Genomic DNA, 19,576 nt, shown 5'->3' with positions numbered 1-19,576 from the left:
GAGGCATGTTCCACCGTTCCGCGACGCACCTCAAGCTCATCGTTTCCTGAGTGCGCTCCTCGTTCTCGCGAGCTCGCACGCTCCGTCCCCCCCCGTCGCTTCCCGCGACACCGCAGTGCTCCGCCTGAACCCCGGCGTAAAGTCGGACGGGACCCTCTGCTCGTCGCCTGACCGGCTGAGTGACTGACAGCGGGCAAAGATGACGTCCGAATCGCAGAACATTTACATGCAGCCCATCTCGGCCACGCTGCCGCTGGGCTCCAAGGTGTTCTGGAGGCTCAGTGGAAGCATCATCATAGCAGAGGTGGTAAGTGAACGTGCATCGTCCATGTGCTGTGGTGCACCAGCACTCGAGCGCCTGGTGGTGGTGGCGGTGGTGGAGGTGCAGGAGGTGCTGGTGTTCTGGCCCCAAGTATTGAATGCAGGTGGTGTGTGGTGGTGGTGGTGGAGATAATGGTGGGGAGCGGTAGTGTAGTGGTAAGTGGCCTGCGCTATGAACCCGGAAGACCCAGTTCGGTCCCGGCTCACGGCCAACAGCAGTGACGATTATCTGAACCGGTCCTGGCCCTCCCTTAGGTCGACTAGGCCTCAAATGAGTACCTGGTGCAATGTTTAAACATGGCCACTAGGGAGACAAAGGCGGCCGGGCGTTGTGCTGGCCACGCACCCCCTCGTGTGCCGTTCCAGCCTTCATAGGTGCTACTCGCTAACAGCACTTGCCCCAAAGGTATATGAATGATATACGGCGGATATTTGTCTTTGGTGACATAATAGCAGTAGTGGTGGTGGAAATGATTTCGGTGGTAATGGGCAGTGGTAGTCATAGTGATTGTTGTTAACCATAGTTGCTGAGCACAGGCCTAGAAACCTACAAACACACAACACAGAGTCCCGCACAGAACCAACCTGTTGTGTGAACTGATCACGGTTATAAGACTTTACGGGGGGTCTTTGGTGGTGATGATGACAGTGGTGATAATAGCTCTAACGGTAGTGGTGATATTGGAGGTGGTGGTGGTTAATGGTGGAGATAGGGAAGATGATGGTGGAGTTAGTGGTGGGTGGTAATATTGGGCGAGTTGGTGGTGTTTGTTAGTGCGCAGTGATATTGGTCGAATTGGTAGCAGTAGTTCATGGTGGTGGTGATGGTGGAGATGATGACAGTAGAGGTGGCGCTGATGTTTGGGGCTGATGGTGCTGCCCTTTCCCTGTACCTCGAATTAGCACGGTTGGCTACGTACAGTGCGAAAGACGTTCAACGTAGTCATACGTGGCAATGGCATTAACTCTGCCCTGACAGCCGGCTGACTGCTGGACTCAGAGCCACGTGAGGACGTGGCGGCAGCTATCACCCCGTGCGTGTCTGGGGCTACACATTGTGTGCATGTCACTGGATCTCATCTCGCGGAGTCTCGAGCGTGAACCAATTGGCCGAGGAGACACGGCGGGATGTGTGAAGACATTGCCCCCTTACCTTCTCACCCACGTGGCAGCGCAGACGCCCGCGCGGAGTGGTCGCGACGCTTGTGCAGTGTATTGTTGTTGTTCTTATTGCAACGCGTTTTTTTAAAGATATATATTTTTTTAAACCCCACACATCTGGAACGAGCTGAGAAGGCATTGGGATCGCGTGCATAATGATGTTTGTCCAATTAGCACGCGGATTCACGCGGGGGGCGCCGCTTGCGTGTTTGCTTGACATTTGCCAAGCGAGAGTTACGCCGGAATGCACAGCTAAGCAGATCATTTAATTGCCGCAATTGTTTCAAATCTTTTTTCTCTTGCGGGTTATTTAAATCCACCGAATACCAAATTGGATGTTTGGGTGCTCGCTGAAAGATTACGGCTTGGCTAAAATATTACCCCCCCCCCTCCTTCACTAGCTATGTTTAAGGTAACTACAATACGTGACAGGCAATCGTTTAAAGAGCACCCAGTGCGTCGCATTCGTGTGCGATCGTTAAAGGTGTAGCAACAATAATGATAACGACTAAAAGTATGATCACTTTATCGCTCAGGTAGACCCACGCCCTCACGGCGTTACCCTCACGGCGTTACCCTCACGGCGTTACCCTCACGAAGTTACCCTCACGGAGTTACCCTCACGGAGTTACCCTCACAGTGTTACAGCAAAACTGCACGAACTCTCCCTCAGCTGAGGCTCTCTTGTTGTGACCAGCAGACCTTGACATTGCCACTTAGCTCCTGATCGCATTGCTGCTGCTTGCTGCTTGCTGCTGCTGCTGAATCGCGCGCAAGAATAGCATAGCGAGATGTTTGAGAGAGACAGAATACACATTTCAGCTCGGGCTGCACGGAGTGTGCACCGCGCGCTGCACTTCACACGCGGCGACTTGGGATTGCTCTGCCTTGTGCGAAACGTAAAACAAACACATCCTGAGTTAGAAAAAATAAGGATTTTGAATTTAATTTCCAGACAGGATGGAAATTGCGCGAGCGCTCTCGAGCACCAAACCCCACGCGGCAACTCCGAGAGGGACATTGTGACATTGCCGCCGCTGCTGGCGGCAATGTTTTTATTTGTGTTCGATATCAGAATGTTCTAGCTGCTTTCACGATGTTTGTTTACAAGTTTCACGTGGGAGGGAGTGGGGGCGGGGGGGGAGCAGGCGGCGTGACGGGAGGTGGGGGGGGTGATCTAATCGCGAGAGAGGCTGGCAGTGTACGGCACGGTGCCCGTGCAGGTCAAGAGTCATCGCCAATCAAGGGGAGGGGGAGCGAGCGAGAGATGAATGCGCTTTCTCGAAGGAAATATTCCGCGAAAAAGTCACCGACACATTCACGTTCATCGATTTATTCATCACAGAATACGGAATTAATTGTATGTATATGAGAGAGAGAGAGAAACAACTATAATTGGAATGTCATTTATAAAAAAAATGCTTAAGAGACACTGTGCCTTTCGGGCACTGTTTAGGAAATTTTTGGTGGCGAACGTCACTGCCAGGGCCGTGACTAAGCCAAGGTTTTTTTTACTTCCCCGCAACGCAGGGCAGCGAGAGACGCGGACGGCTTTGGGATGCCTTAAAACAACAGCAGTGGATGGAGCGTGGCCGATGATTCATATAGATGATTCATATAAACTATATATATGCATCATCATATATTTATATGAATCATGTTGTAATTGAAAGGAGATCCACAAACATCCCGAAATATCCTTACAAGCACGATGGGTATTCCATGGCATGCCTGGTTGTTTGAGGCTGCTGCGTAAGCGGTGTCACCGTGGTGGTTAAGGAACATCTATCGTTGGACTTTGCTTCTCTGTTTCCACATCTGTTCTGACCGCTGTCACAAAACCGCACTGACCAGCGAGCTGAAGTATGACCAGATCGCCCGTGCCACGGCCCGCACGCTGTAGCCGAGTCTCTCATCCAGCAGTGGATTGACACTGAAGCTGTACTCGTATCGTGCACATTTCAAGCGTGTGTTGAACTTTTTTCGCACCGTACGTAGCCAAAATCGTTATTTAATCGGAGGTGCGGGAAAGGACACGCGGACGCCGTCTCGAGGTCACGATGGCCGGACAGCAACAGCCAGAGGCGTTCGCATGGCCGGGGCCAAGCCCACGGTGGGCTAGCAATGCCCTCCCGGAGCGTTGGGGCACCCGGCAGCCAGCGATCACGATGAGGGCACGGGTGCTCAGACAATTTGCCCTCCCACGTTGGTCACAGCACGAGTAAAATAATTATTTCGATTTAAAGCTTTCGTGACTGCAGGGATTCATCCTCTTGGTTCTTTCGGTAAAGTCACGTAGAAGGGAAATAATAAAATAATAATAACGTTTTATTTTTATTATAAAGTCACGTAGAAGGGAAATAATAAAATAATTATTATGTTTTCATTTTATTATTTCCTTTCTACGTGACTTTACCGAAATAACCAAGAAGAAAAATAAGTATTCTAATGATATATGTTTTTCTCTCCAGTGGGATTAAACTGCGACATTATACCTTGGAGTCATGAGTCAGTTAGAGAAAGACTGTCCCACCTTCCAAGCCGGAAGCGCATGGGGGAGCCGTACGGGACAACCGCGACCACCTCCACGGCGTTTGTCTTGATTGTTGTCGTGGCGGGACATCGCCGAGCGGTCACGTGCTCGCCGCCTGCTCGCGGTTTGAATCCAGCTCCCGCCCTGGCTAACAATGCGGTTGTTTTAACATCGATGGCGAGATGTTAACTATCTCGCCTGGTATACAGCAGGTCGTGGGTTCGACCCGATGGCTGTATATTTGGAGTTTGGTTGTCTCTCTCCCCGTGGTCGCGTGTATTTTTCTGTGGCTCCTTGCGTTTTTACCTCCACATTTAGAGTCAGCATGCGTTTAGAGGATTTGGCTGCTATAAATATCCACGTAATAAGCCATTTCGTTGAGCTGTCATTTGTGGCCAGGTCGAATCTAAAAAAGAGCCACATAGCTTAGTGGGCCTTATCTGGTAAAATAAAAAGTACAGTTTTTAGTTTTAATCGTGAGAATACTTCGCACTCTCCGCTTCACAGTGGATGTCCAAGATCCCGTGAGCTTATTTGAAACAGGGTAGGCCATCCGAAAGAAAAAAAACGTAATCACAATTATGAACACACAGTGGCCAGGAAGACCCCACGCTATGTCGACTTCATCGGGAAACCCTGTCAGCTCGTAGCAGGCGCAGCGCGTGCCACGTCCAGCGAGCGACACTCCCCTGCGCTCTCCACGGAGCCACGGAGCCACACAACACACTGGCGCGCGCGCGCCAGGGCACTACATCACCCCAGCCCGTGCCCGCGGAAGGGGACAAGTCTCGAATGCGTAAATCAGCAGCCTCGATGGAGCGCAGCGAGTCAGAAGCGAGTGCCTCGCCCCCTGGTCCACATTCTACCCGCGCCTGACGTAGCAGAAGGAGCGTGCCCTCCTCCTCCTCCTGGAGCCGTCGTCATACAAAACAAATATAAACGAACGGATGAGGTTGGTAACCGGGGAATCAAACCGTGGTCGATTTGCTGTGGTCAATAGCCATGACGCTCGTGATGGATTCAGAATCAGAATATGTATTCATCCTGGAGGAATCCGATGAGCTATCGAGATTTTTGTTTTCCCACAGACGCCCAGTAAATTCACATCCTCCCCCGCAGTGCTTCAATGAATCGTCACAATTCAAGAATCGCGGTTGTCATGATTCTGTCCCGTGTGTAGCGTCGGTCTCGTACGCTATGTCGTTTTGTCCCATCATGTTCGCTCCGTGACCATAAATATACCAAGAGGTCCGCATGCACAGCCATACACCAATCCACCGCTGCATTAACGCCCTCCCATACCGTATCTGCTGTGAGGATGTGTTTTGTTTATCATACTTCACCACGCTGGCCGTTGCAGGTTGGTGAACGACAGGGGGGGAGGGGTACCAGGACAGGTTCACATATGGCTCGCCACTGATCTTAGTCGTGACCTAGAATCGAATTCAGGTAGCGAAGTTTTGTAGAGCAGTGCGCTGATCACTGCGGCACCACTCACACTGCCCTATCCCACTTGCCTAAATACGAGAAAATAATCATTACATCTATATGGGACCTTGCTTGCCGCTATCAAAGTATAAGAATATGTTTTACCCTTTCTGGCAATAAAACAGTTGTGTTAAGATGTTCATACAGCAAACAGAAACCTTTTGCGAGGAATCATGTCTGCATTAACCACACGTACTTGTGGTGAACATGCAAACAAAAACATGCTCTGGTAATATTTGGCATTGTCTTTGAAACTGATTGATGTACACCAGAGACAGCCTTCTTGAGGGCCGAGTCTAAACCAGTGTCAGACCAGAGAACGCAAAAAGGAGTAATTACAAAAATAATTACATATTTTGCATAAATCATTACAAATATATTCTTGGACAGACAATTCAGTGAATGCATCAGCATGTTAATGTATGAATCATAACGTGCCTGATGATAATCACTATAACATAACTCCCCACAACAAAGACCCCCCCCCCCCCCGCGTGGCCAGATGCTGTTAGCGGAGCAGAGAATAATACGGCGAATACCAAGCCCTGACCGCCTTTGTCTTGCCAGTGCTGCTGTTCGTGCGCAGCTCCTGGCACCCGTGGCACCAAACACTCACGGCCAATGTGCAAGCGTGCGCACTCGCAACTCCAACAATTGCCGTCAGGCTCGCAAAGACCCGACACTCATTTGGCTTTATACTCGTTAATAGAGGTTGTTTTTGGGGTTAGTTTGCGGAAAAAGAAATGTTTATTTAAGTCCGCCAACACCCGACACAGCAAATTAGTAAGGTTTGTCTCGTAAACAAACAAGCCAATGGCGAGTTTAACGACGCATTTAAATTTACGTGATCTAACCCCAAGAAAAACCTATATTATGGATAATATTGGTCGCGAAATCCTACTTCGTGTTAAACTGGCTTTATACCGTGCGGCAAGAGTGAGAATCCTGCTGAGATTCCCTAGGAATAAATTACCTGGAGGGAGGTTCATGCCAAAGTATTGTGCGGTTTGAACGAATATTAAATCTCGCGCGACAATGAAATGAACCGCCTGTTGCTTGACAATTGTGAATGTTTGACGCGCTCGTGACCAGCGGTGCCTCTCTTCCTCCCTCTCCCGTGGGGCTCCTCGGCCCGCAGACGCTGGGAGCCCTCGTGTGGATCCTGGTGGCGGCCACGGGGATGACGCACAACCTCCACCAGGGCTGGGTGATGTTCGTCGCCGTCACTTTCTGCTTCTGCTCCATCGTGCAGTTCTTCCTCTACGGAACGAGCGTGCCCGAGTCCCTCGATCTGCCCTGGCTGCTCATGGTGAGCGATCATTGTTATTGTTGTTGTTATAATAGTGACAATAATAATTGTCAACGATAACAATGCAACGATACGACGCTTGCTTCGAGGTATCAGCGACTCGAAGTGGCCTTACGTCGGCATCTCATCTCGCACGTTTCAAGGGCACTCCCCTCTATGTATGCTGAACTTCTTTCGCACCCTACATAGTCAACCGTGTTCATCGGAGGTGGTAGCTGCCACCTCCAATTAGCCCCTGGTGGCAACTGCCCCTTTGCGGCACGATGCGACTCAGCACCCGGCCTGCAAGCGCACGTGCGTCTTCCAGTAGGGGGAGGGGAGGAGAGGGGCGATGTTGTGAACTATAACCCCCATTTGGAGAATTTGCGGTGTCATTTATCGAATTTGGCAAAGTTTGGAGCGTTGCTTCGGCACACAACGGCCGTCTCACTTTAAATCACGCGGCGGGATCTTTACCGTCCACTGTGAAGCGGGCGGCGCGTATTGTTACGGGCGATTCACCCGCGGCGTGAACCAGAAGGTAACTCCGCGTTCAAAGCCACTCCTCCACACCAACTAAATAGCGCACGAATCTGAACTGAAATATAAAATCCAATAAAATAACAAAAATAACTCGTGCTACATTTCATGAACATTTACCAAATTATGAGAAAAATGAAGTGCACAGCTGTGCTTGACATCTCGACCGAGTGATTACTTTGAGACGTGAAAAAGTATCGATCAGTTGAACGCGCGGTGCATCTCGCGAAACCACGAAGACAAATTCCACACGCGGTGCAGAGGATGTGCAGCGGGTAAAGGTGCAGCCCCGCAATTATTTGCTTACATCACGGCTGGTGGATGGGCTTTAACTGGACAGAGCTCGGAGAAGCTCTCTCGAGGGAGTTTGGCCCTCGTCTTTCCACACTGGTCAATAGTCTTGAGAGAGGTGGGCGTACCCACACTTCAACCCACCACACACGACCTGTCGACCCATCACTGTCGGTGCAACCCATTAATAGTGCTGGGTGGACAGAGGCGGCTTAAGAAACTGGCCCTATTGTGTTAACTGCCGCGCTGGGAGATCCGATCGAACCGGCGACTGAATTGCAAGTCCTGTGCGATTATAACCATGACACCACGATAGCATCCCTGTCTCAATATACATCGCATGTATGGTGTTTTTTTCTATTCAATTCATTTTGTCAAGCCACAAATGAACCTCATCCCTGTGTGCCGATATGTCTACAAAGTAAACGCAGTCAAGTGGGGACAGGTGAGAGGCATCGAATTCCTGCCCGAGAAAGGTCAGGGCTGGCTGGGCGGGCTATGACGGCTACAGCCGTCCGCGTGTGGGCAGAGACAATAGCAGCAGCAGAGAGCTGTGAGGGCCCACCCCACCACCACTAGCCCACCTCACCACCACCACCAGCCCACCCCACCACCACCACTAGACCACCCCACCACCACCACCAGCCCACCCCACCACCACCACCACCAGCCCACCCCACCACCACCACCAGCCCACCCCACCACCAGTCCACCCCTCCACCACCAGCCCACCCCACCACTACCATCACCAGCCCACCCCACCACCACCAGCATCCCACCCCACCACCACCACCAGCCCACCCCACCACCACCAGCAGCCCACCCCACCACCACCACCAGTCCACCCCACCACCACCACCAGTCCACCCCTCCACCACCACCAGCCCACCCCACCACCACCAGTCCACCCCACCACCACCAGCATCCCACCCCACCACCTCCACCAGCCCACCCCTCCACCACCACCACCAGCCCACCCCACCACCACCAGCAGCCCACCCCACCACCACCAACCCAGCCCACCACCACCAGTCCACCCCTCCACCACCACCAGCCCACCCCACCACCACCACCAGCCCACCCCACCACCACCACCAGCCCACCCCACCACCACCACCAGCCCACCCCACCACTACCAGCAGCCCACCCCAACAAAGCGGCAATAACGAGCCCCGCGCTCACGCTTCGCGATCTCGCGACGACACTTGAGGTCTCGGCGTGACGCAGAGGCACGCGGGGAGACGGCGGCGGCGGTGACGCCAGGAGCGCGCCGCGCCGCTCCGCCGCGCCGCTCTCCGCTGGCATTTTGGCGACGAGCGAAAAATGCCAGCGGAGAGGGGGGGGAGTGAATAAAAGAACAACAACAACAAGAAGAAGACGAAGAGGAAGAAGGAGACGAAGAAGAAGATGATGATGACGAAGAGGAAAAATAAGATGATGATGATGATGATGAAGAGGAAAAAGATGGAGCTGGCGTCTAAAATATGACAAGAGGTTCGACGATCGTGCGGGAGTTAAGCGAGGGCCACTTCAGCGAGAAACCCTCGAGCCCCGTCCGCCACGGGGCCCGGAGGAGCGCCACGCGAAGCCAGCGGAGAGGGCGGCGGCGTTCGTCGTCGGCGAGCGCCGTTCCGTCACCGCTCGCGTCGCATCGCCGGCTCCCTGCGAGTTCACAAACGTTCAGAGAGCCCCACGGTGCTGGCTTCCTGTTTATTTTTAGGGGGGAATTCAAAGGCCGGAGGCGCCGTGGGATGGGGTTCGTCGAGTGTCCGTGCTCCAGCAGGGTGGATAATGCCCCAAACCCACCCCGGAATCATGCGGCGAGCAATTTTATTAAAAGCCTGCAGGTTTTTTTTTTATTTCGCCGTGATTTCGTGATGCATCCAAAAATATGCATTGCGTGTAAAACCTCATTATTAGCTATGAGGGCCACCTCCAATCGCACTCCTCCCTCACCCTCTGCTTCGCGTGATTCTGTGCTCACGGGGTTTGAAGGCGAAATAGTTTTAATTTATTGATTACAAAACCAAGCTCGGAAAAAAGGGCCCTCCCCTCGTTCCTCGTGACAAGTGTCCGCGCAGTATCTCGGATTGCCACAGAGAGTGGCTGATCTTACCGAATATACCAGACCGCGTGCAAGTAGTCCAATAATGCCCATTTACATTTATGTACAAACCCCCAGTCACTCCACTGCTGGATGAAGGCCTCCCTCCATGCCTTTTGGTCAAGAGGGTAGTTTGACCATACTTCACCACGCTGGTCGGTGCGTGTGATGAAGGTGCCCAGGGCTGGTTTGGAAACCACTCGCCAATGGTTTCAGCCGTGGCCGCGTATCGAACTCAGTTGGCAGGGTTCATAGCCATATGCGCTAACCACTGCGCCACGTGTGATTAACAAATATTTTGGCGTGTGTTATCTTGAGCGCAATAATCCATTTAAACCGACCAATGAATAGATAATCCCTATTCACCACCCCACGTGGTCAATTTGAATGCAAGTGATAACCGCCGCTGCGTCTCTACCGGAGGAACATCTGCGGCTGGCGATAAGCAAAACGCGGAGCGGTGGTTGTGGCGCCGTCCCCACAGACAGCGGCCGCACGAGGCTCCTGCCGGGCGCCGAGTTCCACGATGGGACCCCCCCTCTCCCCTCCTGCCCCCAGGCTTGCTTAATGACGCCACGCCAGTGCGGCACATCCAATAGGGGGCGGGGCATGGGGGGGGTGATCGACCCCCCCACCCACCCCGCCCCACCTTAAGAATCCACAAATTGGTGTTTTATTGATTTTTTCCAGAGGCAAAAAATATTGAATGTTTGTATACTAATTATTATTAATGTAGGGCCCGAATTAAAAAAAAATCAGGACTGACCCCCCCCCCCCCCCCAATTGGAAGTTTCTAGATCCACATATGTCGGAATACAACTGAAGAAACACATTTACTTTTATGTTTAAATAACGTCCTGCATGTATCCAGCAAAGCCCCACCTCAGTCTTGAGTACATTATTCAGGAGGGGCCCAACGTTGGCATTTTTGGCCGATTCCACTTCTGAGTGCCAGGTCATGCCCACTCACAAAACAACAAGTTGCATTTTTGAAAACAGAATTTTATTCACACGTGTGTACAGTATCAATGTATATATTTATTTGTCGATTGATCATCAAACATCATAATACAGGCGGCGTAACGACCTGCTCGCCAAAAAAAAGCCAAGAAAAAGACGAATCTCCGAGAGACGGCGGCACAGAGACGGTGTTCATGTCGCCCCCGCCCCCTGTCCCCCCAGGAGTGCGTCTACAACATCCTTGCCTTCTCCATGTACCTGAGCGCCGCCGTGCTACTGGCGAACCTCTGCGTCCTGCTGGGCAAACAGGACATGCTCGTCATCATGGACAACTACATCTATGGGCTGAGCGTCGCGGCCGTGGTGAGTGTGGATCGTCTGATGTGTCCGTGTTTAATCATCATCGTCACCATCATCACCACCAATCATTCTGCATCTATGTGTATGTATGTTGAACTTCTTTTGCACCGAGCGTAGCCAACCGTGTTCATCGGAGGTGCGGGGGAAGGACAATAAAATAAACACAAAAAAACTGTTCAATCTTGATTTGAAGCTTTCGTGACTGTAGGAATCCATACTCGTTGGTTCTTTCGGTAAAGTCACGTAGGTAGAAAAATTAAATAAAATAATATATCACGACGTTTCGATCGCAACACAAGCGGTCGTCCTCAGGTGGAAAACATCATCCAGCAGTGGAACTGCTGAACCAGGAAGACCACAGCGAGAGAGCTGTTACAACAAGAGGTTGTATATGTTAGGCGAAGGGCAAGCAGGCGGGGTCTGAGCTGGAAATGAATCCCATCCCCGCACGCAAGCACGTCAGTTGTGTTAAAAAAAAACTGTTCTAAAGAAGGTAAGGCGGGAGGTAGCACGTGACTACGGACGGTCACAGTTGAGTGGAGGCCATCCAGGCCGGCAGCAATTGCAGGGCTGCGCTTTTAACTGTTTTTATAACTATCTAAACACGCGTGCCGCCTCGGTCGCCACGCACGCACACACAGCGATGCTGAATGACTGGGCGCGCCCTCCCGGTGACTTTCGCACGAGAACGCCGCCACGACCATCGCGCACCCATCGCGCCTCGTACGACCACGCTGCGGTGATTGGCAGCTGTCCCGAGACTGATTATCGCTGATGACTTCTGATGGCAGCTCCTCCGCTGAAGGGAAACAAATTATTCGTGACCATTGGTGAATTCCTTTTGAAGGCGACTTGAGAGAGGAGTGGGGTTTCTTTGTATCTCTCAGTAGTAAAAAAAAACATTGATTAAAGTTTAAACCCGTGTCCTCACCTGCCCTGTTCTTTTCGCCAGTAAAAAAAAACTCTTAAACTTTTTTGTTTCCTACAAAGACAATGTTCGTACAGATGACGTTCAAAAATAAAACAATTATTAATCATCACCAGGCATGTCCTATCTACTGCTGGACATAGGCCTTCTGTTTCTTGGATCTTTCGGTAAAGTCACGTAGAAGGGAAATAATAAAATAATAAAAATAAAACAGAATAAAATTCTCACGACGTTTCGGCCACAACATAAGTAGCCGTCCTCAGGTGAAGAACAGAGCTGTTGGAAAGACAGCGTCCTAATGTGTTGTGGCCGAAACGTCGTGAGAATTGAATTGTTTAATTTCTATTATTTTATTATTTCCCTTCTGCATGACTTTATCGAAAGATCCAAGAACATGAATGCCTGTAGTCACGGAAGCTTTAAATCGACATTTATAGGCCTTCTGCTCAAGCCTTCGCCCCTCCCTTTCATGTGACCGAGTGAAATACACCAGCTAACACTGCCATGCTGAGTGTTCCACGGGGATGCCTCCCTGAGTCTTGAGACTCGATTTCAGGAAGGTCCTGTCTTGGGGTGTGTGGACAACACCATTCCTCTTTGGCACGAGTATCTGCCGAAACCCGACGCATATACGGGTAATACCACTCAAAGCTGCACACAGATGCATTCACATGACCGTGGCTTGTGTATCTTTATAGTTATCTAGGTATCTAAATGCGTTTATAGTGTATCTCTGTGTTTCGATGTATCTCTTATAGGTTCAATGTGTCTCTATGTATCTCTACGGGTGTATTTGGGTTCCTCCGCGTCTCTATCTATCTCTATGTGTCTCTGTGTATCTCTAGCTTCGTTTACTGCCGCTTGGCAATACGTTCAGGAGCTCGATGGCAATGTGGAGGTCTGCTGCTGCTGGCGGGTGGGAGATGTCAGCGGTGCCCCCCCCCCCGCCGCCACGTGGCTCCGTGTCGCCGTCAACACGACGAATGAACTCGACGAATGCCGTCGATGTGGGCGAATCGGTCCTCCTTCTCCTCGAAATATTCCGAGCGGTCAGGTTCCGAGCGCGCCGGACGCTAACCGCGGCGCCTCCGCTCGCCCATGCACGGTGACTGCAATCGCCAACGGTGACATCGTTGGCGGGGCGCATTAAACCGATTAATTTATTCCTGGCATTTGAAGCTTTGTGGGCATCTCAAGGGAGCTGAAAGCACGTGGTCTATAGACGGGCGCAGGTCCTGCGCTGATGCTGCAACCGTGACGCCAACAGCCTTTATGAATTAAATATAGAACCGGTGACAGGAGGAGGAGGGAGGGGAGGGAGGAAGGAACGGGAGGGAGCAGCGTGCGTGGACACGCGTGGCGCCGAGGGCAAGGACTCAACAATCAAGCGAGAGTTGCTCATCTCTCTCCACAAAAATAGCCCCCCCGCCTTCTGGAACTTAAACACCGTCTGTAGACCGCAAACATTCGTTTATATTATCCCCCCTCCCCCACCCCACCCCATCTTTTGCAATATTTGTGTGGTTGGATTTTTGGCGAGTGTTGTTCACACTTAATAATGAGAACACTGACGTCAAAGTTGTCAGATAGATGTTGATGAGTTGCCCTGGGTGGGGTGTACAGTATCTGGACTGTACCAGCAATCTCCCTCCCGCTGTGAGCGAAAAAAAAACTGAACTCGCTAGGCAGGCTGAGCAGGGCCCTAAAATGAGAACACAAACACGACTCACCATTTCGAGCAAAATGTATCTTGAATTTCTTTCGCACCGTACGTAGCCAACCGCGCGAAATGGCCCTTCGTCGTGGCATATGTCAACACAACGCGTTATATGTTTCCCTTGTAGGATAGTGTTGAGTTTGTGCTTATAAAACAAAACAAAAATGCATAAAATGTAACTGGTATTGACCAAACATTCCAATGCCGAACAATTGCCTGCAAGTTAAACCGTCGGGGTTACACACAACAGCAGTGACAACATCGCCCCCCATACCACGTCAACACTGGCAGCACCCTCGTGAAACTGAATCTTGAGACTCATTGGGGCTTTCCTCGGTTCATGAAGTGAAGAATAATAGAAATGCACCACTGCCAATGGTGCATTTCCCGCACCTCCGGTTAGCACGGTTAGCTACGTACGGTGCGAAAGAAGTCCAACATACACACAGACAATGCAGTGTCACTTAGACACGTGGTCACAAGATGAACTGCGGATGGACAACCGAGCGAGAGAAACCGTTCAGCCGAAACATCCCTGCGTGCCGTCTCGCGCTACAGGCGCCTGCTGCCTGCTAGTCACTGGGGCTGGGTGTTTCGTCTCACCTACAGGCGACTGCTGCCTGCTAGTCACTGGGACTGGGTGTGTGTGCGCGTCGACTCGGGGTGGCCGGGTCAATGCGCAGCAGCAGCGGCAGTCGTCGTCGGTGTTTGTTGTTTTATTCATCGCGTCCCGAGGCGTTCCGCGCCGGGGAGGCTGCGCGAGTCGGGGTCGCGGTGCGACATTACGAACCCAGGCGCCGGAGCTTTCATATCGGCGGGGATTGAAGCACGGATTCAGAGACAACAACAGCAGCAGCAGCAGAAGCCGCGATTCGCCACGATGTGGCGGTGACGTCACCGCGGCGCTTGTGCCAGGCTAGGTGCACCTTGAGGCTACCACGTGAAGCGAGGAAGGATTTCCGCTGGCAAGCCACGGGACAGACCCAGCAGCTGTCACGGGTTGGCTGCCTGACGTGACCGACTCATCTCCCCACTGTGCCAACTCGCTGCGTTCTATGTGCCCGGCGCTCCGCTCGTTGACGTGAGGGTCGCTTCCGCTGCCCTCCGCTATTGCTGGAGGACGACTGCCTCCAAATGCCGAGTAGCAGCGTCCTTCACGAGCCTCCTCCTCAGCAGGGGCCGATCTTGACACCGCTGGTACCGGTCAATGGCAAGTCCACTCAGCTCCACATCCTTCTGTACCACATCAGCCCATCTCTTCTCTAGCCCGTGCCTCGGAATATAGAGGCAACACGGACATGCACACCGGGCCTGATAGAGAAACCCTGACATTGAAGCTTTGTAAATCGAACCGGACCTGCACCACCCCTCACCTTTAGCGGACTGACACTCGTGGTGAAGAATGGTCAAACAGTCGCCATGACTGACGCGATGTCGGGGAGGCTGACTGGGCACTGACTCTAGAGGCACTCGACAGTCACAACGGTACAGGCGCAGCCCTGCAATTTCTCGCTCACGGCACTGCTGGCGGAAGGGCCTCCGCTGAAGGGAACTCGAGCGAGAACGCCTAATGAGAAAGTCGGCCGCTCTTCCACGCTGGGAGAGGTGGGGTTACCCACATTTCACCCCACCACGCGCACCCACCTTCCCATCGACGAACTGTGGTGGTACCCCAGTGCGCTGCTGGCGAGACAGAGGTGGAGGGTTCTAAGAAACGTTCCCCGTTGTTTCAGCAGCTGATGGAATTACAAATCCAGCGCACTGAGCGCTACGCCACGGTGGCAGCGGCCGATGTTTCCTTTGTCTTTCACGCGATATCAAATCATTTGCCAGCGTATTGTTTAAAGTACGTAGATCATGAGAGCCCCCTACCCCCCACACACACCCAGACTGCCCCCTCCCCTGGGGGGCGCAGGGCTGCCGGTAATGAGCTGGGATGGGGGGCGCCTGTGAAGCGCACCAGCGTTTGTACGTCCGGCCAAAATGAGGAGGAGAATGAGGAGTTGAGCTACGCACGTTCGTGCGCTCTCCACGTTTGATGTTTTTTTTCTTTATTTAATGAGGTCGAGAGAATTACAATAATAAAAGCCCGCTCACATTTTTTTGCCCAGCGTGGTGAAGTGAGGGTAAAATGTGGGTAGGCCCACCGCTTGCATGATGCCTGCCCAGCTTGGAAGAGTAGGCCAAAAAATTCCCCCGAGAAGGGGGCTCTCAGCAGCTCTTTCTAGAGGAGGCCCCTTCCGCCAGCAGTGGTGCGAGTGAGCAATTGCAGGGCTCCGCCTTTTTCTTTTACATATTTAAAGACGGCGGTAATTGAAGGGCCCATTCTCATGGGTGAGCCGCCGCTTGCTTATTGTTGTTGTCGGACTCTGTGACGACCCCTTCTATAATTGGGCTCCACGGTCTGGCTCTGCCCCGCCAATCCCCAAGGGTGCTCGCGCTGCGTCCTCAACGTGCTATAGATTTCCTATCCTGCTCCTGCGAGCTCAAGTCCGCTCGCCGGCAGAGAAATATCGATACGGCGCCTTCCGTTAAACGTCAACGAGCGCTCCCTGTTGTGCTCTCGGGTTGTACCGCGCGTCATTCGGCGTGTCGTCCCGACGTTTCGCTCCGCGCGTTGAAAGCTTCTTCCGTACCTGAAGAAGCTCCAATGACGAGGAGCGAAACGTCGGACATCACGCCAAATGACGCGTGGTACAACCCTGGGCAACCTCGAAAACCTAAGCTGTACGGTTCACGGACCGCTCGAACCAGCAGCGGGAACAAAGGTTAAGTCGTAAAATGTAAATGATCAATATTGTGGTGCTGAAGGAGTTGACAGCACGACCCAGCTAATGGATCGATTAAATTATGCTTGACCCAGCAGCAGGACTGACCAAGGCCGATGATGATGATGAGGGATAGTTTTCGAACGTCAGAGATGTGGAGGCTTAAAATTGAGCCACAGGAAGAGGAGAAAGACGTGGCTTGGAGAGCATTCTGGGACTAATGGCATCATTCAAACTGGGAAGAAGAGCTCAAGTGACCTGCCGCCTGGTGACGTCACGGCGGGAAGGGATGGACGCTTCTCACGGACAGTGAAGGAGCTGGCTGGACTGTTATCTCAGGATGGTGAGATGGTGACGGCTCGGTGAGGGCTTCATTCAGCAGTGGATTGACCATGGCTACTGCTGCTGATGATGATGCTGCTGCTGCTGATGATGATGATGATCCCATTTGTCTGACCTCAATTCTATCCGGCCACAAATAACGTGCCTTATTTTGCACGGTCGTTTGCGGAAATATACAATTTGACCCTTTGAACCATGCACATGACCCGGAATTAGGTTTGGGTGTTTTTTTCCCCTTCCCAACGAGATCACAAAGCCGTAGCGTGGAAACAGCCGCGGCTTTAACCCACCCGGAGGATGGTGGTAAGAATGTACATACTCGCACAGACTCGGTCCTCACCCACACTTCGAATTTCACATCGCGTTGTTGTTGTTTTCATTTGTGAAACGCGTCTCGGGTATGCCGCTGCATTTAGACACGGCATGACTGTAAAACCTCTGCAGATGTTGCTGCTGCTGCTGCTACTGTTACTACTACTGCTGCTGCTACTGCTGCTACTACTGCTACTGCTGCTGCTACTGCTCCTGCTACTGTTGCTACTGCTGCTGCTACTGCTGCTGTTGCTGCTGCTGCTACTGCTGCTACTACTGCTGCTGTTGCTGCTGCTGCTACTGCTGCTACTACTGCTGCTGTTGCTGCTGCTGCTACTGCTGCTACTACTGCTGCTATTGCTGCTACTGCTGCTACTGCTGTTACTGCTGCTGCTATCTATTATTCGAGGCAAGGCAACACAAGGGGCCTAATTATTTGAGCTGGTCGTCAGGTGTCTTCTGCCAAAATGTTTCATGACACGAGATGATCGTACAAGTGGGATACAATGGGGAAGGGTGGGTGTTGGGAAATGATGAAGCTATAAATAATAATAATAATGTGAGAGAAAGAGAGGGGGAGGGGGTTAGGGAGAGAAGCCCCGGGGATGGACACGGCTGACCTCCACCCGTCCCCTCGAGTGTCGAGCGTCTGCGTCACGCCGCGTTGCGCTCTCGTCCGCAGTTGTTCGCCCACATCGTCACGCTCCTCTACGGCATCAGCGCCGTCATCAGCATCCGCCGGCTGCGCTTCAACTGAAGGAGCCACCGCGCTCCTCTGAGCGCCCGTCACTCGCTCGCTACGGAACCCCCCTGCCATGCCCGCTCGCCCGCCCGCCCTCTCTCGCCTGCCGCCGGTCTTCATTTGTACGAGGGAATTCGTGACGGGAATGTCCCTTCGGCCAAGTGGGGTTTGTTTTGTTTGTTTGAGACAACGGCGACTTTTTGATTAGACGGAAACCCGAACCCCCACGACTGCTGTTTGATGCCCCCCCCCCCCCACTCTGTTGTCTTTCCCCCGCACCTGCGATTAGCGCGGGTGGCTACGTACGGTGCGAAAGAAGTTGAACGCACGTGCGTGCTGCCCAGCGCTGACCGTAGCGAGACCGTGATGAGACGGCGTGAGCCGAGTCTGTGTGAAGACGCAGACTCGGGTCGCTCGGTCACGTGACGGGAGAACGCAGGGCACAGCGGGAGACCACGCGTGCTAATTGGCTGCACGTTTACATTTCTTATTTGCTGGGCTCACTACTCAGCTCACAGCTGACCGTCTTCAGGGTGGAGTGGTGGGGTGGTTTGCGTGCCCCTCTCACCAGCTCGTCGGCTCAGAGAATGACTGAATTAAGTCCGCAGGCAAGGCCAAAGCGCAGATCCCATGTTGTCGCCGACGAGGCGAAGATTGTAACCAAAATAAAATTAATAGAAACGCCGACCGCACGAGGGTGGCGAGCGAGCGAGCGGTGGGGGCGCAGCGGGGGGTGGGGGTCCGCACCCCCCCCCCGGCCCCCCTGCCCGCGCCAGGCGTAGCGTCGCCGTTCCATCAATCGATGGATTTAGCGCGGCGCGGCCTCGACATCGGCGCTAATTCCGGGGCGGGAGTCACCGCGGTCTCATCCCCTCCCTCGAGGGGTGCAGGAGGCCCCGCAGCATCTCGCTCACGACAGCGCTCTCCAATAGACCCCTTCCGCTGTTCCCACAAAAAACGATTTAGCCCATATCCAGCTTTATTTTGCATTGTATTTGATACGAAAAATATATTTTAAAACAAATTTTACGCGTCTAAAAGTCGGAGAGAAAAAAAACCCATCAGCGAAACCACTCAAGTTCGTAAACCAATTCCAAAACCAGAACCCACAACCCCATGGCGACGTCAATCGTTGCTGCTGCGCAGTACGGAACTCTAGCGGTCCTGTACAGCACGTGGCCTTGCCCGGCGGCTGTTCCACTTTGGAGCTTTGGGACAGCGATTTCCATCTTTTCCCATTTAAGTTTGTAGTCGTCTATACGAGCTCGTTATAATGTGGACTCACGGGATACCCCCCCCCCCCCACCACGCTATGTCGACGGTCACGCTGTGTCGTCGATGGGCAGAATATACAGCGAGTCAAGCAATGCCATGGATAATCTTAGTTGAAGTTTTTTGTTTGTTCGCAATTGCAATTAGTGTAATCTTGGGGTAATTAGGAAGGGGATCACGGTGAGAACGGAAATCGTGAATTATTTAAACTCCGTGAAATATTTTAAATAAATAAATTGGGGGAACGGCGGTGGGGGGGGGGGCACTTTGGGTGACCGTTTTACTCGCAACTCACAACCACCACGCCAAGTTCACATCCCGGGTCGTTAGCTCGTGCTGCTGACAAGATGTTGCCGCCGCTCCGAACCGAAAAGGCACCGCGTGTGATCGCGCCCGATGCTGGCGCGATAGGAATCTGTACAGCTGCAAATGAAATGTTCGCTTTGTCT

At 52.6% G+C, this 19,576-nt stretch overlaps 1 protein-coding gene across 1 annotated transcript; it reads left to right on the top strand.

The window, feature by feature from the left end:
* On the top strand, positions 1-18,526 carry LOC144725059 (protein MAL2-like). The gene is made up of 4 exons (XM_078604507.1): positions 1-307; positions 6,642-6,812; positions 10,909-11,049; positions 17,796-18,526. The coding sequence occupies exons 1-4, from the start codon at positions 200-202 to the stop codon at positions 17,868-17,870; spliced, it is 495 nt and encodes a 164-aa protein (XP_078460633.1). The 5' UTR covers positions 1-199; the 3' UTR covers positions 17,871-18,526.
* Positions 18,527-19,576: the final 1,050 nt, after the last annotated feature.

This window comes from Lampetra planeri, chromosome 22 (genome assembly GCF_965212315.1).
Source record: "Lampetra planeri chromosome 22, kcLamPlan1.2.h2, whole genome shotgun sequence".
NCBI classification, from domain to species: Eukaryota; Metazoa; Chordata; class Hyperoartia; order Petromyzontiformes; family Petromyzontidae; genus Lampetra; species Lampetra planeri.
This window is presented reverse-complemented; position numbering and strand designations above follow the sequence as displayed.

What these genes read in the sequence shown, in the direction of transcription:
- LOC144725059 (XM_078604507.1), top strand. Translation starts at nt 200, where the DNA reads ATGACGTCCGAATCGCAGAACATTTACATGCAGCCCATCTCGGCCACG. An exon ending in GCATCATCATAGCAGAGGTG is followed by an intron (nt 308 to 6,641) that starts GTAAGTGAACGT and finishes CTCGGCCCGCAG; the next exon opens with ACGCTGGGAGCCCTCGTGTG. An exon ending in GGCTGAGCGTCGCGGCCGTG is followed by an intron (nt 11,050 to 17,795) that starts GTGAGTGTGGAT and finishes TCTCGTCCGCAG; the next exon opens with TTGTTCGCCCACATCGTCAC.